The sequence below is a fragment of the Eschrichtius robustus genome, chromosome 2 (assembly GCF_028021215.1).
Source record: "Eschrichtius robustus isolate mEscRob2 chromosome 2, mEscRob2.pri, whole genome shotgun sequence".
Taxonomy (NCBI): domain Eukaryota; kingdom Metazoa; phylum Chordata; class Mammalia; order Artiodactyla; family Eschrichtiidae; genus Eschrichtius; species Eschrichtius robustus.
This window is the reverse complement of record NC_090825.1, coordinates 11,647,640-11,664,402: the sequence shown is the minus strand read 5'-3', so window position 1 is coordinate 11,664,402 and position 16,763 is coordinate 11,647,640. Positions and strand designations below refer to the sequence as shown.

Sequence of the window (16,763 nt, the reverse complement as noted above, 5' to 3'; positions counted from 1 at the left end):
CCTACTCACAGTCTATTGCTTTATGGGCTTGTTTTCCAACTAGGTGGTAAATCACTGACTATCTCTCTATCTGTCTGTCTGTCTTGATTAAAGTGCTCCAGTATATTCGTTTATGTTTGTTAAATCTCATTCTTGAGAAATGCATAATCCAGTTGGAGGCAGGGGAATATCTGAAATTAATTAGGGGTTGATGATGGACTGTTGGCAAAGGTGAAGAGAGAAGGAAGGCTGGCTAGAGCAGATTTATGTGAAATGAAGGAAACTTCATGGGAAGAGAGGCTATTCATGACTTTTGGAGTTATTTCCTCCATTGCTGGAGAAGTAAGTGTAATTTTGGTCCATCTATGCTCCAGTTGGTTCTCTTGTCCTTAACACATTCCTTTACAGGATGCCTGGCCTGGGTTAGTGTGAGAGGCATGGCCAAGCATCGTTGGGGACCAAGATCTCATCTGGAGGCTGAACCTATGTGCCCTCAAGAGCTAGTTAAACAAACATGACACGGCGCTAATTTTTTGTTTTTTTTTTTTGATAGGACCTTTGTGTAAATGGTGCTCAGATATTACACTTTAAAAGCTCATTAGTGGAGGAAGCAGTCAATGAGCTAATAAATATATTGCTGGATGTGGAAGTTTCATCTAAGGAAGACAGAGAAGAAGTATCCAATATGAATAGTACTGATTCAAAAAATGAAATTTCGGGTAAGAGAGGGGGTAATGGAAGGGTCTTGTTTTTCTAGGACATTACTGAAAACTAAAATTTAATTTTCTACATGGCAATGAATTTCACACTCTAAAAAGACCCTCCCAATTTTATAAGGACATTTATAAATCTGAAATTATGATTCAGAGCACATTTTAATGATGCCATGTCATTCATTTCCATTACTTTTTGTTCAACTCTACAAGCATGTACTTTGCATTGGCCCTTGTTAGCTCTCTTTGCATTTAGGTCTAAATGTGTGTTTTTTCACTATCAGTAGAGTAGGATGGATTATGGATTGGAATCCCCACTGAGGTACGTCTACACCAGAGCAAAGGGTTTGCAGGACAGACGAGGACACTGAGAGGCTGAGGAGGGTCGCTATTCCCCAGGGGTTTATGGTTATTGGTGGAAGAGAGAACCCAGAGAACCAGCACCCAGGCGCCCAGGCCCTGTCTTTCTTTTGTGGCCACAGCTCCTGCCTCTCCTCCTGTTTCTGCACATCGAGGAGGAGAGGCCTCCTCTGACTGCCTGGTGCCCTGATTTCCTCTTCCTACCCTTTGATGGCCTCATTTCATAAGAAGTGTGACCTTTGAGTGTTATTCAACTTGCATGTAATTTATCTTAATTTTCTCCTCTTTAACTGCAATAGATGGTTTTCTGTCTGTCTGTCTGTCTCTCTCTCTCTCTCCGCGTCCCCATCTCTTTCAATTTCTCTCATTGTGTAACAGCAAAAAGAGAAGAAGGACATTCCGACACCTTGACATCTTCTCTTAATGCTGGGGCGGGCCTCCTGCCTTTGACGACAGTCGCGAGAAAGAAGAAAGAGTCCGAGGTGTTACAGGAAGGAGCCCGCGAGTTGCTCTCTCACTTCAATCACCAGAACCTGGGTGCTCTGCTGAAAGTTACAAGGAACACGCTAGAGGCCATTCGCAAGCGCATTCATTCCTCCCACACGACCAGCTTCCAGGGTAATGATCCCACACCATTTGCCCCCTGGCTGGCCAAGCCTGGTTGCTGGTTGTGTGTGTGTGTTCCTGTTAAATTTAAATAATAAAAAACCCCACCATTTCTTGAGTGCCTCCTTGTAAGTTTAAATATTATGAACTTGGATTATCCCAACAATTCTATGAAGTAGACACTATCATTCCTCTCATTTAAGACTGAGAAAACTGGAGTCCAGGGAGGTTAAGTAATTTGCTTAACGTCGCTTAGCTCTTGTTAATAACATAATAATCAGCATCACGTTTAATCTTTTAGTTATAAGGTGAAAACGTGTGAAATGAATTATTTTAATTAGTGAAAGAAAAAAATACATACTTTAAAAAGAAGATATCCAGAAAGATAATTTCACTGTTAAATTATTAGATTATTAGCCAGTCTTATAAAGAGAGAAAGATCTTATTAATGCCATGATCTCCAAAGCAGAAGTTGTTTTTACTATTTTCGTGTCAATTTAGTACTTTCCAACTGATTTCTTCATTCTCAGTACAACCATCTCTCCTCGGCACCATTCAGAAATAGGTGTTGCATTTCCCAGAGGGGCCACAAAAATCCATCAAATTTAGAGACATTCTGAAATTAAATTTTAAGTTAAAAATATATAAAAAAATAAAGTAACAGTAATTAATTAAAATTGAAAAAATAATAGGATAACAAAACCTTTTTATTTATTTTGCATATTGGCATTTAAGGGAAAGTATCTCTAATATTTAATTAAAAGTGGATGAATAAAAGTGGAAACATTAACGTAAGTTTTTGATTGGTGGCATGGCTTATTAAGCTTTATTTTACTTCAGAATGGAGGATAGTTCTTTTCTTTGACATGGGGATAATATTAGAACTTATCAACTGTTGATATGCTGAATATTGTCACGTCTTCCCCAACTTTATATGTTACAGGTATTTCCAACTGTATATATAGAGTTACACGCACACACATATCCATATTTAGACACCTATACCTATATCCAACTTTAAAAAGCCCCTTGGGTATAGTATAAATGGTAAATTACACTTTATTTCTTCTCCACTCTTTAACCGCACCCAGTGTGGATATACTCACGGTGGTAGGAAAGACATATGTTTTATTTGAAATTCCAAGCTGGCTATTTATTCTGACTTTGGCTTGTTCCGATAGTTATTCTTGTTCTTCATTCCTTGCTTACTTATTCTACATTTAGTTTGTTGTATCCTGTTATTTGGACAGTATCATCTTCAATATTTTAGGCAAGAGTTTATATAATTAAGTCCGACTCCACGCAGTGGGTTTCCTTTATGGAGAGTGTACCCGTAAATTGTAATCAGCAGAAAATGGCTTGGGTTCCACTGAACTGCTCTGTTAACATTGAGCAAAACTAGATCCTCCATTAATTTTTATTCATTCATTCATTCATTCAACAAATACATACAGTATTGTCCAATGATATACCTATTATGTCTTGTTCTAGGTGCTTTAATTTTTCTGGTTAAAAATGAAATAGATTAAAAATTTATTAACTAAATTAATAAACTTTAAATTAAAGAGATTAAATCCTCCCTGTTTTGTGTTAACTCAGACAGTAACAGTACCTCTAAAATGCAGCAGAAAGCTCTGACCATTTTCCGGGCCAGCGTCACTCTGGCCATTCCCAACATCACCACGGCCCCAGCCCTAGAAGACATACAGCAGACGCTGAACAGAGCCGTGGAGTGTATCGTCACTGTCACCAAGGGGGTTAGACAGTGGAGCAGTGAGCTGTTGTCCAAGGTGGGTGTGGGATGAGGAAATCATTTCATATGATTGAAATGAATCATATGATTGGTGGCGTGGTTTATTATGTTTCAAGGACCTATGACTGAAATAATACGTCCTTTTCCACTATAGAAAAAGATGCACGGAAGAAAAATGGCTGCTTTGCAGAGTAACGAAGACAGTGATTCTGATGTTGAAATGGGAGAAAACGAACCTCAGGGTAAATGTTCTTTTAGTTCTTTCTAACTAGTCATTCTGAATCAAAATATATTGAGCTAAAAGGTATTTTTTCCCTCCACGCAATTCTCAATCAGATTAGATCGGAATATTAATCTATGAGCCAATTTCCAGTTTATAAAATATAAAGATCCATGTATTTTAATATCACCATCATGAATAGTGTATTTTAAATGGGTATCTCACAAGGCATACTAGGGGACAAGTAGGATTTTAGTTTCACAGTTTAAAGAGAAACTTGTCATCATCACAATGAACACTTCCTGACGTTTAAGAGCTATTTTGTATTTTGAGCCATTATATGTCCTGTTTTGCTAACATGCTGTGATTTTTGCTGCAGATCTCATGGTTTTCATTTATATTCTGTAATATTAGGTAGCATATGACATCCAAGTTGCTAATGATATATGATAAATGTATCTTTTAAAGCAACCCTGCAAACAGCAGGGCGTGTGTAATTTTCAATTACTGCTCATATCCCCTGAGAACTAACCACAAGGAAGAAACTAAGACAAGTTCCTCTTTAAAATAGTCTGTTACTGAGGAGGCTAAAGACAGCTCAAAACAACTTTGTCCACAACTTACAATATTATTTATCTAAGCTAAAAATCATATGTTAGTGTGTTAATTTCAATTTTTATATTATTTGGAAACATTGCTTAACTTCCTAGAATAGCTTAAAATTCAGAATTTTCTAAACTCGAAATATGTTCAATCATGAATTATATCTTAAATTGAGAGGAAAAATGTTTAATGAAAAATTATACATATATTTTTGTCATGATAAAAGAGTTAAAAAAAGAAATAAGCTGCACCTTTTAAAAATAACAGCTTTGAGATATAATTTACATAACATAAAATTCACCCTTTTAAAGTATACAATTCAGTGGTTTTTAGTATATTCAGAGTTGTACAACCATCACCACTATCTAATTTTAGAACATTTTCATCACCTCCAAAAGAAACCCTGTACCTATTAGCAGTCATTTCTCATTCCCTTCCCCCGGCCCCTGGCAACCATTAATCTACTTTCTGTCTTTATGGATTTGCCTATTCTGAACGTTTCATATAAATGGAATCATGCTACATGTGGTCTTTTGTAACTAACTTTCAAGTTCTAACTATGTTGTAGCATATATCATTTCTTCATTTCTTTTTATGTATCATTTCTTTTGATTGCTGAATAATAGTCCATTGTATGGATATACTACATTTTATCCATTCATCAGTTGATGAGCATTTGGGTTATTTCCACTTTTGGACTGTTAAGAATAGATAATGCTATGAACATTTATGTAAAGTTTTTCCGTGGACATATATTTTCATTTTTCTTGGGTATGATAGTCATGCCCTGAATCATATGGCAACTTATGCTTAACATTTTGAGGAAATGCCAAACTGTTTTCCAAAGCAATTAGACCATTTTACCTTCCTACCAGCAATGTGTGAGGGTCTCTCTCTCTTTTTTTGTTTTCCTTGTATCCTCACCAACAGTTGTTGTTGTCTGCCTTTTGATTATAGCCATTCTAGTGGGTGTGAAGTGGTATCTCCTTGCAGTTTTGATTTGCATTTCCATAAAGACCAATGATACTGAACATCTTTTCATGTCTGTATGTGTGGCTTTTTTTTTTTTTTTCCCCGTTTATATATCTTGTTTGGAGAAATGTCTATTCTTTGCCCATGTTTTTAAAAATTGGACTATTTGTCTTTTTATTGTTGAGTTGTTTATATATTCTGAATACAAATCCCTTACCAGATACGTAACTTGAAATATTTTCTTACATTCTGTGGGTTGTTTTTTCACTTTCTTAATGGTATATTTTGAAGTATAAAAGTTTTAATTTTGATTCAGTCCAGTTTAGCTACTTTTCCTTTTGGTGCTTTTGATTGTGTATTTAAGAAACTATTGCTTAACTTAAGGTCATGAAGGTTTACTCCTACGTTTTCTTTAAACATTTTATATTTTTAGCTCTTATATTTAGGTCTGTGGTGCATTTTGAGTGAAGTAAGGGTCCAAATTCATTCTTTTGCGTGTGGGTATTCAGTTGTCCTAGCACCATTTGTTGCAAAGACTATTTTTTCCCAATTGAATTTTCTTGAGACCCTTGTTGAAAATCAGTTAACTGCAAGTGCAAATGTAAGCATTTATTTCTGCACTCTGGATTTTATTCCATTGATCTTACGTCTGTCCTTATTCCAGAACCCCACTGTCTTGATTACTGCAGCTTTGAAGTAAGTTTTGAAGTCAGGAAGTGTGAGTCTTCCAACATTTTTCTTTTTCAAGATTGTTTTTGAATATTCTGGATCTCTTATTTCTGTATGAATTTTGAAATCATCAGCTTGTTAATTTCTACAAAAAAGATTTGTGATTTTTGGGATGTGCTGAATCTGTAAGTCAATCTGGAGACTATTGAAATGAAATTAAAAAAAACTGAAATAATACAAAGTATCTCCTCCAACCACAGTGAAATGAAATTAAAAATCAGTGATAGGAGATCTGGAAAATTCACTAATACATGAAAATTAAACAATACACTCCTAAATAACCAATGAGTCAAAGAAGAAATCACAAAGGGAATTAGGAAATAGTTGTACGATAAATGCAAAGGAAAACACAAAATGCCAAAATTTATGAAATGCAGCTAAAACAGTGCTTAGAGGGAAATTTATAGTCTTAAACACTGATACTAAAAAAGAAGAAATATCTCAAATCAATAACCTAGCCTTCTATTTTAAGAAACTTACCTTCAAGGTCACTGATTCTTTCTTCTACAAGCTAAAATCTGTTGAGCCCTGCAAGTGAATATTCATTTCATTTATTGTTTTTTCAACTTCAGAATTTGTATTTGATTCTCTTCTACATTTCTATATCATTATTGATAGTCTCTATTTTCTGAGACATACTTCTCGTACTTTAATTCTTCAGATAGGGTTTTCTGTAGTTCTTTGAACATATTTTAATAGCTGATTTTAAATTTTCTCTAAGTTTAATTAGGTCCCATTTGTTTATTTTTGCTTTTGTTTCCTTTGCATTAGGAGACAAATCAAAAAATATTGCTATGATTTATGTTAGAGTGTTCTGCTTATGTTTTCTTCTAGTTTTATGGTTTCCAGTCTTACTTGTAGGTCTTTAATCCATTTTGAGTTTATTTTTGTACATGGTGTGAGAAAGCTTTTGCACAGCAAAGGAAACCATCAACAAAATGAAAAGATAATCTACTGAATGGGAGGAAATATTTGCAAGTGATATGACCAATAAGGGGTTAATATCGAAACTATATAAACAGCTCATACAACTCAATATCAGAAAACAAACAACCTGTTTGAAAAATGGACAGAAGACCTGAATAGACATTTTCCCAAAGAAGACATACAGATGGCCAACAGGCACATGAAATGATGCTCAACATCGCTACTCATCAGAGAAATGCAAATTAGAACCACAATGAGATGTCACCTCACACCCGTCAAAATGACCATCATTAAAAAGAACATAAATAACAAATGTAGGCAAAGATGTGGAGAAAAGGGAACCCACTTGCACTGTTGGTGGGAATGTAAATTGGTGCAGCCACTGTGGAGAACAGGATGGAGGTTCCTCAAAGAAACTAAAAATAGAACTACCATATGATTCAGCATTTCCACTCCTGAGTATATATCTGGAAAAATGAAAACAGTAATTTGAAAAATACACACACCCCAGTGTTTATAGCAGCATGATTTACAACAGCTAGGAAGCAATCCAAGTGCCCATCAACAGACAATTGGATTAAGAAGCTGTGACACATATATACAATGGGCTATTAGCCATAAAAAAGAATGAAATTTTGCCATTTGCAACAAGATGGATGGACCTGGAGGGTATTATGTTAGGGAAATAAGTCAGACAGAGAAAGACAAATGCTCTATGTTATCACGTATATGTGGAATCTAAAAAATAAAACAGAGGAAAGAATATAGCAAATATAGCAAAACAGAAACAGATTTACAGATTTAGAGAACAAACTTGAGGTTACCAGTGGGGAGAGGGAAGGGGGGAAGGGAAAAGATAGGGGTATGGGATTAAGAGATACAAACTACTATGTATAAAATAAGTAAATAAATAAGCTACAAGGAAATATACAGCACAGGGAATATAGCCAGTATTTTATAATAACTTTAAATGGAGTACAATCTATAAAAAATTTGAGTCACCATGTTGTACACCTGAATCTAACAGAATCTTGCCAATCAACTGTACGTCAATAAAAATTTCTTTTTGTCTAGTAATTCCAATAGTGGGCTTTCTCATGTATATTTCTACTGGCTGTTTTTGTTCCTTTGGGTGGGCATGACTTTCCTGTATCTTTGCATGTCTCACAATTCTATTTTTTGTTGAAAACTTGATATGTTAAAGAGTATAATGTGGCAAATCTGATTCTTTCTCCCAGGGTCTGTTGTTGTTGTTGTTATTACTGTTTTATATTGACTTTCCTGGACCAATTCTGTAAAACTTGTCTTCCCTGTGGACTGCACCACTATAGTCTGTGCTTGGTTAGTTTAGCAGTTAACTGTGATTGCACAGAGATTTCCTTTAATGCTTCGAACCAGTAAGGCTTCCATCCTTTGCCTAGGGAGTTTGTGTGTGCACTGGAGCACCCTGAAAGCTCAGGAAGTTTTCAACACTGCTCTAGTCTTTTTTTACTATTTGTGCAAGACCTCAATTCATGAGCCAGCATGAACGATTGGGACACTTTTAGGTCTTTCTTGGGCATGTGCACAGCTCTGTACATACACATGACCTTCTAGAACCCCAGGAATATGTCAGGGCCTTATAAGGCCTTCTGTGGACATCTCATTCCCCAGATCTTTAACTTTTTTGGCCACCCTTTCCACTGCCCCAATGGATATCATTGCCTCAGGCAGCTGTGAAGTTAAATGTCACTGATTTTTTTTTTTTAATTGAAGTATAGTTGACTTACTTCATAACTAAGTGACTTATGTACTTCAACATAGTGACTTGGTATTTTTAGACATTATGAAATGATCACTACTATGAATCTAGTTACCATCTATCACCATACAAAGTTATTACAGTATTATTGATTATATTCCCTGTATTGTACACTACATCCTGTGACTTAATTTATTTTATAACTGGACTTCTTAATCCCCTTTATTGATTTTGCCCATCCTCCTTTCCCCTCCCTTCTGGCAAGGACTAGTTTGTTCTCTGTATCTATGAGTTTGCTTCTGTTTTGTTCTGATTGTTTTTTGACAAATGCCTTGGGGATAGGGATTTTCTCAGTCAGTGGGTTCTGAGTCAGGTCAAATAAAGATAAACTGTTTGAATGGGGCTTGCCCAGGGAGCTTCCAGACAAGTCAAGTAGGGCCAATTCTATGGGGCTTCTTGAGGAGCCTGAAGCCCAGGCTGGTCCCTCTGGTGAATGCTGCCTGCTGCTGGCTGTGGTTTTCACAGCCACGGTCATTGCAAAGCTCCTGTTTCTCGAGGCTGCCACGTAGCCAGCAGGGGGCAGTGTATGTAGAACCAGTTAACATACGACAAAACTCACTGTTGTTACCCAAATTTCAAAATATTTCTCGAATGAACAATTCCTTGAATTGTTGCAAGCTTTGGTTAATGTCCAGAGTCCTGAAAAAATTATTATTGACAAATTTGCCCAGTGTTTTCAATTGCTTTTATAAAGAAGATTTTTTCAGAGGTCCTTACTTTACCATTACAGAAATTCGCTCATCTTTTTAAAGCACGTTCTATATACTGTTGATATAAATGTTTCTCTCTCTCTTTTTTTTTTTGCTTTTAGATACCTTTGAGATAGCATCTGTGAACTTACCCATTCCTGTGCAAAACAGGAACTATTATAAGAATGTTTCCGACAACAAAGAGATTCTAAAATTAGTCTCTGTGCTTAGCACAATCATCAGCTCCACCAAAAAGGTAGGCCAAGAGGATCTGCAGCCAGGGTTTTTTGCTTTACAACAAGATTGAAGCTGCACATTAAAGCTTGTCCTTCATGTAGCCTGGGTCTCACCCACTGTGCCCTCAGTGAGCAGCTTATGGAATCTTGTACGTGCTCAGCAAATGTTTAACTCAAGGTTTTTCGTTCTAGATTGCAAGGTGAAAGACAATGATTATTTCTGTGTTTTATATTGTCTTCTGTTTAATGCCTTTAAACTTTTTATGTATTTATGTAGTACAGATAAGTCTGTTAAAAAATTCAAGATGTCTCAAACCCCAAGTCAGATGGGTGCTGCAGTTCACCTTCAGAGAGTCAGTGATGCTGGAACTGACTTGAATCATTTGAAATAGAATAAGATTTACACTCAGTTCTTTATGTTTGTGTAGTTGGGCAAATCTTATAAAATAGATGAAAATTTATGTATATTGTGTATACATGTATGTATATCATGGAAATAAGATAATACTGAGAATATCAAAAATATTTTCAGCACATACTTGTACTGGACATGGATGTAAATTCAGGTTAATTTTTTCTTCCAAACTGCTCTTCTCTCAACTTTCCCTTTTCTGTTCAGGCAAATCTGTCTTTGTGGTTAAAAAGACTCAAAATCCTGATGTCAATTTCTACTTAAAAGAAAATATTCACATTGGCACTAAGACCTCCTGACTCTTTAAAAATGTTTCTCATTATTGAGGGAACAGTTGTCACTCAGTAAATATATCTTTTCTATTATTACTCAGTTTTGATAGAATGAGTTTCATTTGTTTGAAAGTGTTTTGAAAAGCTGCCTTTGCTGTAACCATGTGAGGAAATATTAAGTTTAATTTCAATGTATTCCTGAGGGAACTGGAAGCTTTTGCATTTATGCATTTTCAATTTTCCTTTCTTAATATCTTGAAGGTCTTGTATTTAATTTTGCCCTAGGGACTGCGTTCACATAATTCAATTTAACAAATATTTGTCTAGTGCTTAGTAGAGTATTCTATGATGATAATAACATTCAAGTATGCTTTCAAATGTCTCAGTAATCATGGAAAATACAATAAAATAGATCAATAATAAAGTCCATTACTTTCTCTGAATATAAGCAGCCACTATTATGAAAATCCAAGGGCAAGACAGAGTAGTTGAAATTAATGTACTGCAGGCAACAAGATACTTATGTCTGTGTCGTTGTTGCACTTGCCTTTATATTATGTGAAGGAAATGTATAGATCTTAGTCTTCCTTAAGATAATAGAAAGGGTTGGCACTTAGAATAACTTGAAGGACTTTATCCAGATTGATAGGATGGCCAGATTGTTTCTGGAAGACTATATGCACACTTGGTCGTAGTGCTAGACATGGCTCTCCACAGCCATAGACCCTTCTGAATTTTCTGTGGTTGACCCTTCCTCGACCGCAGAAACTCCTCTGACCCCAGCCCCTTTCCTCTTACAATAACTGGTTGGATCAGAATATAAACCTGACCTACATTCAGCACATACATAGTGTGGCCGTCAACTTATAACACTGCCTGGCTTGAAAAGATGAGCTGGACAAAACAATCAAAATAACCATGGCAATTAAAATAACTTAAGTAGATCAGCCCTACATATGTAGTTCAAGTAATTTTTCCTTTAGGCTTTAGGTTACCTCTGCTTTCAAAAGTTCCAGTTTAATAAAGATTGACTCAGATAAAATAAATGAGAGTCTAAAACTTATTTAGTTAGGGTATGTTCTTTTTTTTTTTTTAATAAATCTATCTACTTATTTATTTATGTATTTAGGCTGCATTGGGTCTTTGTTGCTGCGCACGGGCTTCCTCTCTAGTTGTGGCAAGTGGGGGCTACTCTTCGTTGCGGTGCGCGGGCTTCTCATTGCGGTGGCTTCTCTTGTTGCGGAGCACGGGCTCTAGGCTCATGGGCTTCAGTAGCTGTGGCACACAGGCTCAGTACTTGTGGCTCGCAGGCTCTAGAGCGCAGGCTCAGTAGTTGTGGCACCCGGGCTCAGTAGTTGTGGCTTGCAGGCTTCAGTAGTGTGGCTCACGGGCTCTAGAGCGCAGGCTCAGCAGATGTGGTGCACGGGCCTAGTTGCTCCGTGGCATGTGAGATCTTCCCAGACCAGGGCTCGAACCCGTGTCCCCTGCATTGGCAGGCAGATTCTTAACCACTGTGCCACCAGGGAAGTCCCAGGTACGTTCTTAATATTATAAACTCTTGGGTGTTGAAAGAACTCAGGATTCTGGAATTTTACCCATATTCAGGGATCTTTGATAATCTGTAATTCATTCTCCAAACCATCATACATTTGTGAATATGTCTAGATGCTGTTGCAATGCATTCTGGGTGTGCATGTCAACATCTCAGCCCGTGCCAGGGCATCAGGTGTAGTTGGGACAAGCGGGGGCAGGCTTAGCTTTCTGCATTTTAGTGGGTGTGAAGTGTCAACACTCATTAGTCCTGAGGTTTCAAGGGGCATCTTTAGCTGCATGTGGGGAGATAGAGTAAAGCTACTGCTTGGCTTGGTATGGGTTGGTGAAATTTACTTAAAATAATCAGACCATTTAGTATGCCGTTGGTAATGCTCTATGCTTTCAAATAATGCCACTTTTCTCTCTATCTCAGTTGAAATTTTTGTTTCTCATGCAGATGTAACTCTGAAATTATAATGTAAGCCAATAGAAAAAGTTGACTACCAAGAGGTATAAACATTAGAAATGAGGAGACAAATTTTAATTATTTGGAGATGATATGATTATCTATCAAGTAAATCCAAAAGCGCTAATCTAAAAAAAACATATGGCCCAAGAAGAGTTAAGTTAGTAGTCAGTTGAAAGGTAACTATAGGTATTTCTGCTGTAATGCAATAAACATATTCCTGAAAAGCCTGTTTTGCAAAGTTGCACATATAATAGGGATTATGAGAAAAAAGAGCTTGAGACAGACACACACAACCTAGGAAATTCTGTAACCAGAGTAATACCCAAAACAATAACAATCATAGTAAAATATTAACCTGTTGAACAACGCTATAGTCAGTATAGAACTTTACATACTATCAAAAGGTGAAAGAAACTTGGTAGAAGTTGTAACAAGGTGTAAGAAACAGTTGAAAATACTGAGTTATGGAAACAAGGATAAAATATACAAAGATCAGGTCTAACTGTGCAAAGAACATTCTCAAAACAAAGTGGAGAACAAATTAACCCAAAAGAAAGAAGAGACAAAAAGCATTGTGCCCCCTCTTTGGTTTGCTGCTTTAGTGGGTACAAAATGAAGTGCTAGGAAAAACAGCATTTGACAATGTGACCTTCCTGTTATATTGACATCATTCCTTATTTGCCAGTTGCGAGAAAGCCAATTCATCTTACAGAAGCACACTTTGTAACAAAGCGGACCATTCGTTAAAAAACCAGTTTTTAAAAAAACTTATATGCCATCCATACAGTTATAAGGATAATGGAAAAAAGATCCTTTTTACGATAACAACATCATTGAAAAATACCTAGGAGCGTACATGATGAGAAGTTTGTAGGGTCTTTATGAAGAGTTCTCTAAAACTTAACAAGGAATTAAAGAAAAAGAGGTGAGAAGATTTAGAAACACATGGGAAGATTTAATATTGTATGGATGTCGGTCCTTATCTAATGTATTTATACATTTTGTGTGATTCCATGCAATCTTTCAATGGGGCTTGATGCTGGATATATTCTATTTGTCCCTCTAGATCTAATCTCCACGCTATGACCTTAGGGAACAAGTCAATGGGTTTCCATTGAGACTTCCAGTAGATTTCACCAGTGAGAGTCTTGGAGGAGTTTGTGCAATGGGAAAAAGTGACCTCAGAGTATTTTTTTCCCCCATAGCACCACCCTCTCTGTGGCATGATTTGAGCTGTGTTTTTTGACCTAAGGTCCAGCTCCAATCAAAAGGGCCTGGTCCACAAGAGATTTTATGGACTCACGCTCTTTCTCTTTTTTTTTTTTTTTTTCCTGAGAAACTGTTCCCCTCTCTTTTTGGTAGGATGGTACCAGTTACATTGTTACTAGTCCCAGGTTACTATTTACACTATTGTATCCAGTTCCAGTCCTGTGGCATTTTCAACTAGTCACACGGTTCACTAATTAAACATTTTAATAAATCCATGGGAACCACCAGCAACTGGCAAATGTTCACATATATCATGATGCCGTTTCTGATTCTTCCTTCTCTACACAAATACGTTATTTGTATTCTAGGAAGTTATTACATCCACCGACTGCTTCAAACGCTACAATCACGTTTGGCAAAAGGAGAAAGAAGAAACCATTGTGACGTTTATTATGAAAAACCCCTTGCTTTCTGAATTTGAATCCCAGATTCTCTATTTCCAAAAACTAGAGCAAGAAATTAACACTGAGCCTGAGTGTATCTGTGCGGGTACCATTGCTCTGTACACAGGTTGGTTCGTTTTCTTTCAGACAGTCATAAAAATTCAACGTATTACTCTGTCTCTTTACCTAGATTAGTATTCCAGACAGCTCTAGCTATCTTAAAGATTGACTCTCCTTTTATTGGCCTCAAGCTTTAAGACCAACTTGTAGATTTGTTTTTAATTTCCTTCTGCATAATTATTTATTCTGGACTATTTTGAACACTCTGCTGCTAAACCTTGAAAATAAATGCTAATTCAGACAAGGGATAAGTCTGTCATATTTGGAATTAAAATGTACCCTTTCTTTAATAAATAACAATAACAAAGATTTGAGGCTTAGCTCTGACAGTTTTGATAGGTACTGTTTTGTTTTTTTTTTTTCCCATTTTGGAATGTGTTTTGAATTGTTGCAAATAGGCTTTATAACATGAATGAATATATAATGATTGGGAAAAACTAATTTTTTTTCCAGTTTGATTTTTCATGTGTTAGAGGGCTATCAGCTGCAAAGGATTTACTGTTGGTAAACCGTTACACTGGGTCTCCTTATACTGGGTCAAGTTTTTCAAACTCAACGGTGAACATGTGGGTTTTACAGCTGACTTGAAGTTCACCCTGACCGCTGAGACGAAGGCCTGGATGGTTGTCATTGGCCGTCACTGTAACAGAAAATACAGAAGTGAGATGGAAAACATTTTTACACTTGTTGAAGAATTCAGTAAGAAACTGAATCGCCCAATTAAAGACCTAGATGATATTCGAATTGCTATGGTGGCCCTGAAGGAAATTAGGGAGCAGCAAATCTCCATTGACTTTCAAGTGGGACCTATTGAGGTAACTGATAATCACTTGTTCTATAGAAACATCTCCATATGTTGGGCTCTATTAGATGAACTGTTGACCAGATCTGGACTGGAATTACAAATGGCCGCTAAACCCAAGAACAACGATTTCAGTAATGATACCTAACCTGTAGGGTGCCTCGTGTGGGCAGTTCTAGTCCTTTACACAGCATTTAAGGTGTTGAAGAGCGGAGCCTGAGATGAGGATTTCTGTGTAAGTGATTTACTGCTGAGTGCTCATGGGAGAAGTAGAGTGAACGAAACAGAAAAGAATGAGGTTGGGGGTGGGAGGAAGCTAAGCCAGGGTGTGATCTTAGCTGTAGACTAACTTCGGCCTGATCCCACAGGGAGTGTTCTGGAACATGAATTGTACCACACAGTTGGCCCCATTTTGAGGCAAGGGGGGACTGTCTTTACTCCCCCAAATCAGTTGGTCATTGACCATTATTTCCTCATGAGGAGGCTCCTATCAGCTGAGGACAATTTTCAGGGGAAGAAGGCAGCTTGATTCCTATAGCCAACACACCCAACAATCTGGGTTGCAAATACCAGCTGATAAACAGGACCTGGATGGGGCACTGACAGTGGCCATTCATGGGTTTACTCTGTATTAGCTCGTTTAATACTTCCTACAACACTCCACTTCCAAACAAGGAAACTGAGGGTCAAAGAAATCACGCAGTTTGATTAATGTTGCACATTACTTTTGTTTTTATTATCATACTGTCTTTTCTAGATGCAAACGCTTTATCAGGAATGGGTTACTATATTCTTTTAAACGAGACTAGTAGAACTGTAGCATTAGAACAATTCCAGTTATAGAAACATTATCTTTTCATCACACCATGACTTAAATGTCTGGACTTAAACTCTGATGGTCAGGATCATACTCTTGTCTCATATTTTCTGCACGTCTCTTTGAATTTTGAAAAATTTCAAATTACCGTGAAAATGGCAGAGATGACTGAAGGTTTGCACCTCTAATGTGTTGGGTCAGGGAAATCACGTGGTCCACTGTGTTCTTCTTTGGAATTGAAACATCAAGGCAAAGACCTCCTACTTGGACCAGGGGAGTTTGGAGAAGGGGTTTGAAGAGGAAGTCCAACAATTGCCAACCCTTTCCCCCTGATGTGAGAGTTAAGACAAACTGTTGTCAAGTAGTCAAGCTCAAGATGCAATCTTTAGTACTGATACAACTTATTTGGAAGACCTGATTTAGTGTTCAGCTCCCATATTCCCATTGTATCTTACTTTCCCCATCTCCCCACCCTATTCACCCACACTATGGCCTTGTGAGCACGAAGTCCCAGAATTGTACTTAGTCATCCATCAAAGGCAGCATTGGAAAGCTGCAGGTCTCTGTGTTACTTTGTTGATTTGATTGGTACTGGGGTGCAGACTGGAGGCATGCCTTCAAGGAGAAAGAGGGAAGAGGAAGAGAGGCACTGGGCTATGCTTGCCCAAATCAACAATCTTTTCCCCAAATCAACAATCAGGTGTTCATTCTGTGTCTTTGGGGAAGAGTAATGGTGGGAGAAGAGGCCAGGGATATTTAGGAAAAATCCTTTCTCATGAAAACCAAACTTTGCCTTATTTTAATCTTCTAGACAAGAGAATAGTCCAGGATTTTGTGTCCGGAGGGCAATAACTTGGCTTAGGCTCTGATTCAAGAATGCCCTCTTATGTCTTACTGTTGGAACCTTTTACCAACAAAGTGAAATAGGATAGAGTTAAAACTCTGATTCATTTTGTTATTCTAAAATTAGCAGTTAAATTGTTTTATGTTTTTCATTTACTTGATTTAATTTTGTAGTCTTCAAATACAATTTAGGGGCCTAAGTAAAAATACCTTTTATTTGTATAATGATTTATAGTTTTCAAAATGCATTTAAAT

General features: G+C 37.0%; 1 protein-coding gene across 10 annotated transcripts in view; it reads left to right on the top strand.

Moving 5' to 3' along the window:
* Positions 1-16,763, top strand: part of DNAH5 (dynein axonemal heavy chain 5) — a 246,554-nt gene that overhangs the window by 87,959 nt on the left and 141,832 nt on the right. For all 10 annotated transcript variants that reach the window (XM_068535147.1, XM_068535146.1, XM_068535148.1 and 7 more), the window contains 7 exons: positions 533-698; positions 1,431-1,670; positions 3,258-3,448; positions 3,566-3,653; positions 9,475-9,608; positions 13,852-14,053; positions 14,626-14,861. In XM_068535147.1, coding sequence (XP_068391248.1) covers positions 533-698; positions 1,431-1,670; positions 3,258-3,448; positions 3,566-3,653; positions 9,475-9,608; positions 13,852-14,053; positions 14,626-14,861 — 1,257 coding nt within the window. The remainder of the gene's footprint in view (positions 1-532; positions 699-1,430; positions 1,671-3,257; positions 3,449-3,565; positions 3,654-9,474; positions 9,609-13,851; positions 14,054-14,625; positions 14,862-16,763) is intronic.